Below are 14,061 nucleotides of genomic sequence, written 5' to 3'. Positions count from 1 at the left end.
CATAGGACAGTGTCCGGCCCCTAGCAACTCTCTAAGAAGTATTAGTTATTATTGTTCATTCCTTCATGGAACAATTATTGATTGATTGCTTCCTCTGAGCCATGCATCAGGCACTAGGAATATAGTGGCAAATAAATCAATGCTTTGCCTTCTAAGAAGCTTACAACCCACTGGGGAGGCACACAACACATGACCTTGTAAATATATAAGATAACGCCACACAGAAGAATTCTGCATTCCAAGCAAACCGAGTAGCAGCTGCACACAGAATTTTATGAGAACTCGGTCTAGTCTCAGTCACATCTTCCAGCTCAAAGAGGTGGTGGCACCGTGTTTCTAAGACAAAGGTCCCTTAGCAAAATGACTATATATACATCATTAATTTTTTATTATGTAGACTTACAATATATTTTACATTGTATATGTAATATTGATATATATGTTTTCTATGTCAATAACATTTATGTATAATAAAATATATTTTGTGTTTTAAATATGTTTTATATTTTTATATTCCTGTTTATATTTTATATATCCTAGGAATGGCTCCCATGATTATGGAGGCCAAGAAGTTCCAGAATGGGCTGTCTGCAAGCTGGAGACCCAGGAGCCAGAGATGTGATTCAGTCTGAATCCAAAGGCCTCAGAAAAAGGAGTACTGGTGTCTGAGGGCATGAGAAGATGGATACCCCAGCTCAAAAAGAGAGCCAATTCGCCCATCCTCTGCCTTTCCGTTCTATTCAGGCCCTCTGTGGACTGGATGATGCCCACCAGCACCGGTGAGGCCCTCCTTGCTCAGTGCACCGATTCCAACACCGACCACTTTCAGAGACACCCTCCGAGACACAGCCCCGGCGTAATATGTTACCGGCTCTCTGGGCGGCCAGAGTCCAGTCACGTGGACGCATGAAATCAGCCCTCGCGGGTATAGTCACACCAGCCGCCGATTCTTGAGTAGGTTTTGCCTGAGAGGAAACATTTGAAACAAGAACAGGGTGGGTGGAGAGTGTGCTAGAAGGGGAGGAGAGAGTAAGGCGGCAACGTGCCGGCTGCTTTACACGGGTTGTTTGATCCTGGCAGATACCTCTGGAGTAGAGATTACAGGACGAGGAGAGAAGCCGGTGGCAAAGGGACAGTCGAAGGATCTGAACACGCAGAGTCCGAGCTGGCCACCGTCACACCACAAGCCACAGATGACCCTTTCCGCTTCCGAATTCCCAGGCAGGGGCCAGCCTCAAGTATAACTTCCCTCCTGTGTTTGCCTCACTGCCCCTCTACTCTGCTCCTAGAGCAGCTGCCACAGATGTAATCAGGTGCAGGGAGCAGCCGCTTCTGATTCAGAACCCTTCTGACCCCAGGCCAGCCTCCTCTTTTCTCCCTATTGTCTTTCTCACAAGTTTAAAAAAAAAAAAAGCTTTATTCTGGATAAAGTATGTAATCTGTAAGATGCAATACATACTCGTCATACTCATGGCTGGGAAATACAGACCAGCAAAGTAGAAAGAAATAAAAGTGGTCCAAAATCATCTCATTGCAGAAAAAGGCACTAAAATGTCAATACTCGTTCCCCTATCTTCCGATCCTAGGGATCCTGTCCTCTGTGCTTGGTAGCTAGCCCTTTCCAGTTACACGCTATTAAACTAACTGGGAGCTTGGTTTTGGTCTTCACTCTGGGGTTGCTCCTGGAGCTGGGCTCTCCGCATTGTGTTGGGTGAGGGGCACGGACTGGGAGGTAGACCGGAGCTGTGCGTGTTTGCAGTTGTTTATCCATTCGAAGTACTCATCTCCCAGCTTATTTCGAGCCTTTTTTTTCCTAGGGCATCTATATTCAAGACCTGGCCCCGTCATTTCGGGTTGTTTTCCCTCGGGCGGGGTTTTTCCGCGCTGGAGGCTCTCTGTTCCTTCGAACTCTAAGTGTTTGAACTTTGGGGGTAGCTGGAACTGGCTTTGGCCGTGGGACTTTAGTTTGTAACGATGACTGGCCGCTGCAGGGGGTGACCCGGCCTCTCTTGCTTCCCCCGGCCTCAGGAAGCCCCGTCGCACCGGCGAAAGGGCAGCGCTGGGCTGAAAGGGCTGACCCGGAGGGAGTCGGGCGCCCGGCGCCTCTCGGTAACCTAGTAACCGGCGCCTTGGCAACGGGGAGGGGGCGGGACCTAGGGAGGAAGTCGGAAGCTGGAGGCTACGTCTCGCGAGAGTTCCTTTTGCGCGCGAACTCTGAGTGCCCGGGTACCTGGGCCCGCTCGCAGCTGGTGACTGTGCAGGTCACCGGGGCCCGCGGCGACCCCGGCAGACCTGGACACCTTTATCACCCCGCCATGGAGACCTCAGCGCAGCAGGAGCAGCAGCAGCCGGTGGCGGCCAAGATCAGAAACCTGCCCTGGTAGGAGGAGGCCTGTCTGCCGCGGGAAAGGGGATCGGTGACCGGGGTGGGCCAGCGGCCAGGCCGCCGCCCGCCGGACCTCGTCCTGCCGCCCCCGACCTGGCCCGGACGGAGCCCCAGATTTTCTCCTTGACATCCCCAGCTCCTCAGCCCCCTCCGTTCTTCTAGGACGTTTGCCAGGTCTTCCCGCTGCCCTACTCCCATCGCCCCCATTCCTTTTACGCGCTGCGGGTGACAGCACTGGGGTTAGATCCCGCATCTTCTGACTTTGCATCGGCCTCCGTGCCAAAATGCTCTCTACTCTTGCCGGGATCTTCGATGCAATTATTGCTCAAATCCTAAACTGAAATGATCATGATGATTATAAGGCTTCCCAGTTAAGTTGTATTTAAATGGCTTCTTATTAGATTAGCAGGGACCCTGTTAGACGTTCCATCTTTACAAAGACCCTAGAAGGGAGGTAGTTATTATTCTAGTTGTAAACCCAAAAGGTTAAAGGACTTGCCTCAGGTCCGGAGCTAGAAACAGGTTGGGATTTGAACCCAGGCGAAGTGAGAGCTTGCACTTGTAACCATCCTGCTTTCATAGTTGCCTCTGAGTGTTGTTTTAGAAACTGATGGGATCCGTCCTGATGTCTGTGAAAGCTCCAAGTTGGTCTTGTCTAAGAAGGAGATCAGTTTGTTTTTATCGTGGAAAAAAACACATAACATACCGTTTCCAGCTGTAAACATTGTAAAGGGTATAATTCCGTGACTTTAAGTACTTTGAGAATGTTGTGCTACTGTGTCACTCTCTAGTTCCCAAATTTTTCATTTTACCGCAGATGGAAACTCCATACTTTATGGGCAATTACTGTCCATCCCCACCGTCCCCTTCCTGCACTGCCAATCTGCTGTCTCTGAATTTGCCTATTGTGGCTGGTCATATAAATAGAATCGGTGTATGGCCTTTGGAGACTGGCGGCTTTCACAGCATCATGTTTTTGGGGTTCATCATGTTGTAGCGGGTGTGGTTGCTTCATTTCTTTTTATGGGTGAATAATCCATTGTATGGATCGACCACCATTTACTTGCCCATTCATCTTCTGATGTATATGTCTGATGTCAATCTTTTTAAAAGATTTTATTTATTTATTTATTTGAGAAAGGGAGAGCAAGCATGAGGGGGAGAAGCAGACTCCCTGCTGAGCAGGGAGCCCAAGGCAGGGCAAAATCCAAGGACCCTGAGATCAGGAATTGAGCCAAAGGTAGATGCTTAACTGACTGAGCCACCCACGTTCCCCAGTGAGTTCAGTTTTTAATTTACTTTGAAATAGTAGGTGCCCATCCAGGTTGAGATTATTTATAGGCAGATAGCTGGAAAGGTAAAATGAGAGCAGTGCTGTGGGCATTTGGGCTATAACCTTGCTGGGGGCAGGCATGGTGGCTGTCCTGTGTATTGTAGGATGTTTAGTGACAGCCCTGGTGCCTATCCACTGGAGGCCTGTAGCACCCTCTACCCAAATGTGACAACCAAAAATGTCTCCAGATATCACCAAGTGTTTTCTGGAGGATGAAACTGTCCCTGGTTGAGAACCAGTGGTCTGTATTCAAAGTTAAAGGATTTTATTTCCCTTTCTCTTTTCATTAGGATATGAAAGGATTCTTTTGCATGTGACAGCATGTTCTGGCATTCGTGTGTATTGTAATCCATGCTACATTCTATTTCAGGGTTGAAAAATACCGGCCACAGACACTGAACGATCTGATTTCTCATCAGGACATTTTGAGTACCAGTAAGCATCCGTGTGTCAGTTGCTGTCATTCTAGTTGGAGGACCTGTATAAATTTCTTGGTGATGTCTCTGCTGAGTAATAACCTTGAAGTATCTGACTGAGCTTTATGGAATGTTGTTGTAAGAGCTGAGTCCCTTCAGATTTTTCATTGTTGCGTCTGCCTCTTATTTGAACGTGGACTTGAAGTGCGTTCGAGCCAACTCTAGGGCCCAGGTGAATGAGGCAACTCTTGGAAACTGATGGGCTCTCTCTTTCTTCCCAATCCTCAGTTCAGAAATTTATTAGTGAAGACCGCCTGCCACACCTGCTTCTCTATGGTCCTCCGGGGACAGGAAAGACCTCCACCATCCTGGCCTGTGCAAAACAGCTGTACAAAGATAAGGAATTTGGCTCCATGGTCTTGGAGGTAAGTAAGAGGATTCTTCTCACTCTGTAAAGAACTCGAGTCTCTTAGTTCTCTTAGATTTGTCTTACTTTACAAGTAAGTTGCTGTGCTGGAGGTGGGGAAAGAAACAGACAAAATATCTCGAGTGGCTTTTGTCTAGAGTCAACATTTGGGCATGAGTTGGCATTAGCTAGAGGGCAGTGGTAGGGCTGGATATTTTTCTTTGCCTTTGCCAGCTTGCACGCAAACACTCTGGGGTGCCTCAGTGAGTGGTCACTCGGTGGCTTGCTGTCTTCCACGTGCCCATCCAGAGTTCGTCTCCATGTGGCTCCCTCCCGTTCTTGCCCTGGAAGGCTGAATAGTCTTGACTACAGGCTGCCTTGTCCTTTGGTTCCCCCGGTTACGTTTGGCCAATAGGGGCCCTGGCAGGAGTCGGGAGAAGGAGAGCGGTGCCTGGTTCTGTCTGGGGGGTCACCACAGGCTGACAGCATCCCCACCTGCTGGGCAGATCCCACAGCCTTCTCCAGCTGAGCACCACTCCCCCACTCACCTCTTAAGACCTGGGGTTGGTAGTGGGTCCCAGCAGTTGCAGAGGAGTTGCACAGCTCTTGTGGTTTCCCCATCCCCCTGCCGTTTCAAATCTCTCTACATGTCATTCTCTTCAAATCCCTGAACTTGCGAATGCCATCTGTTTGCTCTGAGAGTGGACTGATACCCTTAGATTACAAAGTTGCAAATATTGTCTATTGCAAGAAAAAAATGTCTAACTAATTTTTTCATTATAGCTCTTAGAACCTTCCTGCCACCAGTGTTCTTCCTTCAGTATGTTAAAGACTGGTAACTTCTGGGTTGCTCTGGGTTGAGGTGGCTCAAATCAGCATGATTCTGTTCATGCCCGAGGTGCTGTTCACTGTGGTCAGGCCAATGAGTTACTCCGCCAGAGTATGTCAGTGGTTGTCCTCCCGTGCAGAAGGAAACACAGTCATTTGCCTTTCAGAACGTAACGTAATGGTGTAGTGAGTTGTGAGTTTTAAATACAGTTGTGATCTTGGTTTTTAATAGTGTTTATTTCACAGCTGTCGTTAGACCTGGAGACCTAGCTTGCCGAGCTGGGTGGATGAAAGGTAAGTAAGTTCGTAGATGACATACAACCGTGTTTCTAATGGACTCTGCTTTCTCTCTCCCGCATTAGCTGAATGCTTCAGATGACCGAGGAATAGAGATCGTTCGGGGACCCATCCTGAGCTTTGCTAGCACAAGGACAATATTTAAGTAAGAATTATTTGCCTAATTTCTCTCCCTGGAGACTCTGATCAGTGAGAGGACAGAGCTTTATTTTTTTAATCCTCCCCTTTGTTTGTTTATAAAGGTACAAAATGACTTCACCAAACGTAGCCATGAAAAAGAGGTACAAAGATGCTAGTAAGAAATAATTCCAGGGACGTCTGGGTGGCTCAGTTGGTTAAGCAGCTGCCTTCGGCTCAGGTCATGATCCCGGCGCCCTGGGATCGAGTCCCACATTGGGCTTCTTGCTCGGCAGGGAGCCTGCTTCTCCCTCTGCCTCTGCCTGCCTCTCTGTCTGCCTGTGCTCGCTCGCTCTCTCTCCCTCTATCCCTGACAAATAAATAAATAAAAATCTTTTTTTTTTTTTTTGAAGATTTTATTTATTTATTCGACAGAGAGAGATTACAAGTAGGCAGAGAGGCAGGCAGAGAGAGAGGAGGAAGCAGGCTCCCTGCTGAGCAGAGAGCCCGATGCGGGACTCGATCCCAGGACCCTGAGATCATGACCCGAGCCGAAGGCAGCAGCTTAACCCACTGAGCCACCCAGGCGCCCCTAAATAAATAAAAATCTTAAAAAAAAAAAAAAAAAGAAAGAAAGAAAGAATTCCAAAATAAAATACAACCTAAGTCTATATTAGCAGGTTGTTTGGGAAGCATTATCTTCATTTGATTAGTTAACCAAAACCTGTTTACATCCTAAGACCAGATGAGCTAGTTTAAATTTGAACAAAAATGAACTGAGATCGAGAGGGATCACGGGGAGGTGGTAAACAAAGGGAAAGATGAAAAGAGGCATGCGCGAGGGCGATGGTGGTGGAGAAAGCAGAGCCAGGCCCGAGGAACAGGACACCATGGGTGCACAGAAGAAAGGTGAATGTGCCAGGGGGAGCAATGTAACAAAAATACCCAAGTCAGACCTCAGTTCCTCTAAGAGTAGAGTGACAGGCATGTCCTCTGTGTGACCACAGATGCCTGCTTTGCTCAGGTCGAGGAGGAATGGACTCTGAGGCAGGGCCTGATGGCACAGCCTGAAGGCACAACTTCTGGTTCAGCCCAGAAGTGGAGGTGAGATTGAAGACATCTTCAGACGGTGCCATTTGTTTTCCTAGGAAAGGCTTCAAACTAGTGATCCTGGATGAAGCGGACGCCATGACTCAGGATGCCCAGAACGCCTTGAGGAGAGGTAGGAAGCGCTCCCGGGGATGGCGTGTTGGCTCAGGAGTGCCTTCGAGAGAGAATTAGGCTCTTGGGACATGAGACATGCGGTGGCTTGTTGACCGATTTCATCTTCTGGCCCAGAGAAATCTGCTGACCTTCCTGTATCCCACTGGACGATCTAGACCAAAGCTCTCGGTACTGGGGTTTCCCCTTTCAGCAGCTGAAAGATAGAGGCCCTGGTGGGACTTTAAGTCTGACCAGACAGTGCTGTCCCATCCTTTTCCATGGGGTTCAATGTGGGGTTGGGAATTTGTGGGGTTTTTTTTTGTTTTTTGTTTTAAGATTTTATTTATTTATTTCTCAGAAAGAGAGAGAGCGCACAAGCAGGCAGAATCAGAGAGAGAAGCAGGCTCCCTGCTGAGCAAGGATCCCGATGCAGGACTCGGTCCCAGGACCCTGGGGTCATAACCTGAGCTGAAGGCAGCAGCGTAACCGACTGAGCCAGCCAGGTGTCCTGGGAATTTGTAGTCTTAGAATGGGCGGTGGTAGATAGGGAAAGGCTGTCGGTCCTAAACTCCTGGGTAGAACTTTCTGCTCTTGGTACCCTAAGGTAGACAGTAGCCAGGAAAACAATTCTGAAAACGTAGTCACACTCAGAAAGTTGACATGACTTCTGTCTTTGCCGAGGGGCTGATCTGGCAGGGAAGGAGAGTATCAGATGAGTTTTCTATCTTAGGGCCCTGGTGCAGTGGATTTCTTTGAAAGGATACTGGTAATCTCTCTTGTTAAGATTCTGAGGTAATCAGCTAGGAGACAGGAACGGTCTTGGGGAGTTGGGAGAAGGAGTGGGTTTAAGGGGAGGAGGAGGACAGTTAGAGTGTCTTCTGATCTTAAAAGCTTTGGCAGCCTTTCTTCAGCATTTGCTCTGTGCAGTGACTGTCAGTCTGGGCAGGTCCCCATGCAAGAACATTGGGTAATTACAGAATGCACCCGGTGTTTCCTAAGCTTGCTGAATTTGACTAGCACTCTGTCGAATGTTCTAAGGCTTCGAGACAGTCCACTAGGAAGTCCACAACAAGCCACCCCCTTGCCCCCATTAGAAGGTGGGGCATCATCAACCTGTCAGGTGGAGTTTTATGCAAAAGGACAAAAATACTGGATTTCGTAGTGCCGCGGAGCAGGATGGCAAGGATGCCAGAATCATGGCACCTCAGAAGGAAGGGACACATTTTATAAAATCTTGTTTAAGTGGCATGTCTGTCCGCTTGGGGGAGGAGGATGGCTGGCTTCCGGTCCTGGCCACCCCAGCCACAGCGCCTTGCTCCCACAGCACCCCGACTGTGGACGGTGTCTGCTCGTGCACGTGAGCACGGAAGAGTGTGGGGCCTCCAGGGCTCTGGAAGGCTCAGAATGGACAGGAGCTGGTTTTCTTTTCCCTTGCCAGTGATTGAGAAATTCACGGAAAATACCAGATTCTGCCTCATCTGTAACTACCTGTCCAAGATCATCCCCGCCCTGCAGTCCCGGTGTACAAGGTTCCGATTCGGCCCGCTGACTCCTGAACTCATGGTCCCCCGCCTGGAACACGTCATAGAAGAAGAGAAGTAAGTACAGGGGAAAGCAGGAAAGCCGAGGGCCTTGGGGACTGGGAGGCAGGGCCCTGGGCTGGCTGGTGGGTTTACAGCCGAAGGTGATGAGACGTGGTAAGAGCTAAGGAGGGTGCCTGGCCCAGAGTCGCATCGGGGTCTGCGAGCTGCCGGCTTCCCCGGCGTCTCACGGACAGCCTTCGCAGGAGGCACTTGGTTCCTCTCTTGATTCCATCCTCCTCCCCTGGAAGCTGTCCCGACTTCCTCCTACTCTTCTTTTGTCATTGGCAACTGCGTGCTGCCAGAGTCCCTTCTGCTAAGATGCCTCCAGCCTTTTGGGACTAGAAGGGAAGGTACTGAGACATTACCTTCTGTCTAACCAGTTGCCAAGCCCATAGCCAGCCCAAGCTGCTGCTTTTTGAAGTAGGGTGCTCTGCCTCCGTGACCACAGCCCTCGCCAGCACACTTGCCTCTCAGAACAGAATTCAAAGCCAATTGCTCAACACGGCAATGCTTGGTCCTCGGTGAGGGTCTTTCCCGTCTCGGGGTGGGTGGTCCCTGCTAACGTGAAGCCCACAGCCCTGAAGACCAGAGTGGATTCGAGATCCCCCACCGATCGGGAGAGTACTGTTAACTGTGTCCTTCCCTTTTTTTTTCATTATTTCAAAACCCCTTGGTCGCACTCTTAGTGAATGCTCGTGCTTTCTGAGGGCCTCTTACTTCCTCCTGCCTCGTTCCTTTCAGAGTGGACCTGAGTGAGGACGGGATGAAAGCACTCGTGACCCTTTCCAGCGGAGACATGCGAAGGGCTCTGAACATTCTGCAGGTACGGTGCCGCTGGAGCAGATCTCGAGGCGCTGCTTTGGAAGCGGTTTTCGAGAAAGACAAAAGCAGTAGCTCAGCTAACCTCTAAATTCAGAAATCGAGAAATGGGTAGGATCTCGATCTCATCATGTACCACTGATGTCCCCCTACCTTTGGGTTTTGAGTAACTGAGATTAATGTGCCGCAAACCAGGGAAAGCGAGGGACGGGCTCTGGAGCCGGAACACCCGCTCCGCTGCCTCCGCTCCCTCCTGCCCGGCCTGCAGCGTGGTGGCCGCTGTGACAGTCACGATTCTCCCCCTCCGTCTGCATAGAGCACCAACATGGCCTTCGGGAAGGTGACGGAGGAGACGGTCTACACGTGCACCGGGCACCCCCTCAAGTCCGACATTGCCAACATTCTGGACTGGATGTTGAATCAAGACTTCACCACGGCCTACAGAAGTATCCTTCCTCACGTCCTGTGGACAGCACACGACGTACCTGAGGCCCGAGCCTGGCCCAGTAGCCCAGGCCGCAGCCAGCACCGAGACCCCACTGGCCAGAGACGGTGGCTGCTCGTGGGGCTGGGCCGCTTGCTGAGGGAACACGTGTCTGGGGGTGGAGCGGGTCCTTGTCTTTAAGGCCCTCATGTTCTTCCTGAAGGAGTCTGACGTGGGTACAGCTTGAGGCCCCCTTGCTTACGGATGCGAGCAGCAGGACAACCTTGGCGCTGGAGCTGGCAGATGTGCTCATTCTTTTTTTTTTTTAAAGATTTTATTTGACAGATAAAGATCACAGGTAGGCAGAGAGGCAGGCAGAGAGGGAGGGGGAAGCAGGCTCCCTGCCGAGCGGAAAGCCCGATGTTGGGCTCGATCCTAGGACCCTGAGATCATAATCTGAGCGGAAGGCAGAGGCTTAACCCACTGAGCCACCCAGGCGCCCCCGATGTGATCATTCTTGAGTGGCCAGCACTACTCTGGTTCTGCTGTGAGATTCAAAGCCAGGGATAGTGAGAGGCGGCCTTCTGGGGGACGCATTCGGCTCTGTCCTCTACTGGGCAGAGACAGTTCTATCAGAAAGCCCTTGTGGAAGATGAAAACCTAGTACAGGTTAGAATTGGAGCCCACCTGACACAGCTAGATTCAGACATCACATTGGGGTGAGAACCTTTCCCAGAAGTCACCCCCAACGGGCTTGGGATTCAAATTGCCGTGCGGCACGTTTGTTCCAGAACCCGGCCCTTTGCCTTAACTGTTCCTCTCTAGATATTATGGAGTTGAAGACGCTGAAGGGGTTGGCGCTCCATGACATCCTGACCGAGATCCACCTATTCGTGCACAGAGGTAACTCCGTTTTCCCCAGCTGAGAAGCTGCAGGAGGCGGTGAGCGGGGCGGTTAAGGGCAGGAGTGAGGGAACACGAGGCTTCGCTTTTGAAGCAGAGAAACGGGAATGAAGCATAAACCTGGCCCCCGGTTTTCATTTTCTTTTGTTGCTCTTTAAAACTTTTGTTTTGTTTTTGTTTTGTTGTTCCAAAACGACTCTTAACCTCTCAGACTCTTGGGGAAGCAGCTCCAGGGGGCTAACTTTCTCTCCTCGGAGGGTTTGTATTTTACAGCAGGAAACAGTGTTCTTAATTCACATTTCTCAGGGTATTTCCCCCAAAAGGGAAGAAAGAGGAGGAACGTCTGTCTAGGGCATAAAGCAGAGCCGTCTGAACTAAACCGTCATTAAATTCCATACTCTGCCATATCTTCTGTACAGAGTCCTGGTTTTCAACCTTGGCAGCACAGAGGAAATCACCCCAGACCTATCACTTGGCCGTTTGGGGGCATCCGGATTTTCTCAGGTTCCCGGGTGACCTGCTGTGCAGCCTCCTCAGGGCAGCTCTTCCCCCCGCGGCAGCCAACTGCCGACAGTTGGGTCTGCGAATGTTCTGCCCGTGTCTCTCAGGGCCTCACCCAGGCCAGCTGACCAAGAATGTGGTCGGCTGGAGCCCAGCTCTGCACTTGGATTGTGGAAAATGAGTATGAATAGATTTAAAAATCAATGATTTGTTTTTAAAATTGGCAGAACAAGTAAGAACTTGGCTTTGCCATTCACTCCCAGAGCTGCCCTGTTCCTAAAGCAGCGTCCATACCTCTTCTAGGTTCTTGTGATCACTTTGGAACTTGCTTGCAAAATGGGTAAAAACTGAAGACTCATCCAGTGTTCACTTCCTTAGAGGTGTGGCAGCTAGTGACCTGATGCCTCGACACCTTTAGTGTCTCCTGACGTTTAAGCTCATAACTGTCATGGGACCTTTTTTTTTTTTTTTTAATTGTATTAGGGAGTGGCAGACCCTCACTCATTTGAATTTGTTTCTCCCCACAGTTGACTTTCCATCTTCAGTTCGAGTGCATTTATTGGCCAAAATGGCAGACATAGAGTGAGTGCTTCCTGATTTTGATTCCTTTCCCTTTTTTACTCTGTTGTGCATTTTTTCTTTCTGTTTGGTTCCAACTTTGTCCTTCCTACGTCGCATAATCTAGTTTTTGGTGGGATCCATCACTGAAACAAACACGGGAAGGATTTGATTTGCTTGTTCAACATACGAATGAACACAAGGACAGGTTCGGCTCAGTGACATGTTGGAGACAAAGGCCTCTCCTTAGACCTCAAAGGCTTGGTCCACATTGGTTCGAGAAGTGCCGTTACCTGGACGGCCCAGTTGCGTTCCCGCATCGAGGTCATTTGGGGACAAGCAACTGCCCAGCTGTTATTAAAGCCTTTTGCTGTAACAAAGCATATTGGGAGGCAAAGTAAACACAAACTCCGTTTTCCACTTTGCCTGGTTCCATGAACAGTCATTAGCCCCCAGTGAAGCTGGCAGCTGGCATGAAGGGGGCAGAAGCACTGGGTTCAGAACAGACGCCAGCATGGGACCAACTGTGATTGGCTATCGCGGGCTCTCACATGCACACGAGGTCACTTCTCCCTACGTGACCAATGTCATGATTTTCCTTTCACTGGCTGGGCCCTGGAAAGGTGGCAAGATGAATCACCAGTGTCCTGCTTTGCTAACTAGGCCACAGAACCCCCGTCCACCATTCTTCTAAGTGAATTAAGAGGAAGAAAATCTCTCAGTGCATCATCTTTCGAGGGAAGGAGTTAAGTCTTGATCACTTCAGTTCCGTATACATCTAAATAGCTAGCCAAGTTCAGAACACTGCCACTGATAAACTTTTTAATTTTTCCTTACCAGCTTGAGTGAGCTGATAAATGAGTGTTCAGGGCAGAGAGGAAAATGTCAGGGGACACTGAAGATGACTGGCCAGGATCAAGTTTGATCGCCTGCCTTCCCCCTCCAGCACTCTACTCTGTCTTTGCTCTCGTTCTCTTGTCAAGAGGGAGCTGTCCACGATACTCCATTCTTACCTTTTGTTTGATTTCTTTTAGGTACAGACTGTCTGTAGGCACCAACGAGAAGATTCAGCTGAGTTCCCTCATTGCCGCTTTCCAGGTCACCAGGGACCTGATTGTCACAGAGGCCTGAACACCGAACCCGTTCGCAGCAATTCGCAGGCCCCACAGAGACTAGACGGCGGGACTGAGTTACAGCTGGGCACGAATGCCACTATCGCCCCAAGCTTTGGGAAAGTCTTCCCAGCGTGGTTGGGCCAAGGTTCAGAAAGTAGCGTTTGAGGCCGGGCACAGCAGGTCAAGAATAGCTGTAAGGCCCAGCTCTCTGCTGCACTGCCCACTGTGTTTTATAGGGAAAAAGAAAGTGCAATGAGCTTTTGGGGGGGGGGGTGGTTCTTTTGTTTTTTAAAGCCTTAAGGCTTTTACCTTTCAGTTGCTTGGAAGACAGGAAATTGGCCTGCCCCATTTTGGTCTGGAACCTGAGGCTTCCCAACCGCCCGTGGGGCAGCATCTTCTAACTCCAGGTGAACAGAGGAGCCCCACACGGAAGTGCACAGACCTCTGTAGGGGGTGCGGTCTCTGGATCTGCTCTGAGTAGGTGTCAAAGAAGAAAAAGAGATGTGCATGGATTTCTGGCCCAAACTGCTGTACTCTTATAAATGGGCTCAGCTGGCTTACTTTAAAATCGTCTTTTTATTTCTTCTCTACTAGCAATTAGTTCCTAATTGTGGCAGGGACAGCAGGGGTAGGGACCTGGGCTTCTGTCAGTGCAGGCAGGGCAGGTGTGCTGGGGCTGGGCTCCAAACCGCCTCCCCCACCCCTGCCAATGCGGGAAGGACAGGGCCCTGTGGACGGGGTGACAGTCTCTCTTGCAGCAAACAAACAGGCTGCCTTTGTTGATGGCCTTCTTTTCGGTTAAAATAAAGCAGCTTGCATGTTGGCTGTTACGAGCGACTCTTCCCTTCCCCAGTCAGAAAGACACGGACTTACTCAACTTGCCTGTGTGTGAGATCCTCCCCCCCCACCCCCATGTCACAGATCAAGCCTCCTTCAGAGGCTGCTCTCTCTGAGGGTGTCAGCTTCTCAGACTATCAAAAGGGAGAGGTTGGTTATTTCCCACATCCAGACACCTCGCTCCCTGAGGACCCCGAGCAAAGTCTGAAGCTAACGGCCAGAGGGGGCCTCGGGGAAGCCACCCAGAACCTCTTGGGCTGCGCCGGGTCGGTTCAAGATGACCCCAAGGAGTAAAACTGGCCCCAGCCGCTCCCCGCTCTCCTCACTTGTTTTAA

General features: G+C 50.2%; 1 protein-coding gene and 1 long non-coding RNA gene across 5 annotated transcripts in view; one reads left to right on the top strand and one right to left on the bottom strand.

Annotated features, from left to right (window-relative positions):
• Positions 1-2,126, bottom strand: part of LOC309848330 — a 32,365-nt gene extending 30,239 nt beyond the window's left edge. The window contains exons 1-2 of one of the 3 annotated variants that reach the window (XR_014302957.1): positions 1,781-2,126; positions 869-965 (exon numbers count right to left, since the gene is read on the bottom strand). This is a non-coding gene — a long non-coding RNA (uncharacterized lncRNA). Of the gene's footprint in view, positions 1-868; positions 966-1,780 lie in introns of those variants that run through there. The other 2 variants (XR_014302958.1, XR_014302959.1) reach the window with 2 other exon arrangements.
• A 59-nt stretch (positions 2,127-2,185) lies between these two features.
• On the top strand, positions 2,186-13,457 carry RFC5 (replication factor C subunit 5). Of its 2 annotated transcripts, none has more exons than XM_082699803.1 (11): positions 2,186-2,380; positions 4,090-4,154; positions 4,424-4,560; positions 5,732-5,811; positions 6,932-7,005; positions 8,425-8,584; positions 9,311-9,392; positions 9,705-9,834; positions 10,638-10,715; positions 11,744-11,798; positions 12,809-13,457. In XM_082699803.1, exons 1-11 carry the CDS (start codon positions 2,316-2,318, stop codon positions 12,903-12,905), a joined length of 1,023 nt encoding a protein of 340 aa, XP_082555929.1. In that variant the 5' UTR covers positions 2,186-2,315; the 3' UTR covers positions 12,906-13,457. The 2 variants fall into 2 exon arrangements, with proteins under 2 accessions (XP_082555929.1, XP_082555930.1); XM_082699804.1 differs by having other exon boundaries at positions 2,188-2,560.
• Positions 13,458-14,061: the final 604 nt, after the last annotated feature.

The sequence above is a fragment of the Mustela nivalis genome (assembly GCF_964662115.1).
Source record: "Mustela nivalis genome assembly, chromosome: 14".
In the NCBI taxonomy this organism is placed as follows: Eukaryota; Metazoa; Chordata; class Mammalia; order Carnivora; family Mustelidae; genus Mustela; species Mustela nivalis.
The sequence above is the reverse complement of the archived record's forward strand: the minus strand, read 5'-3'. Positions and strand labels throughout refer to the sequence as shown.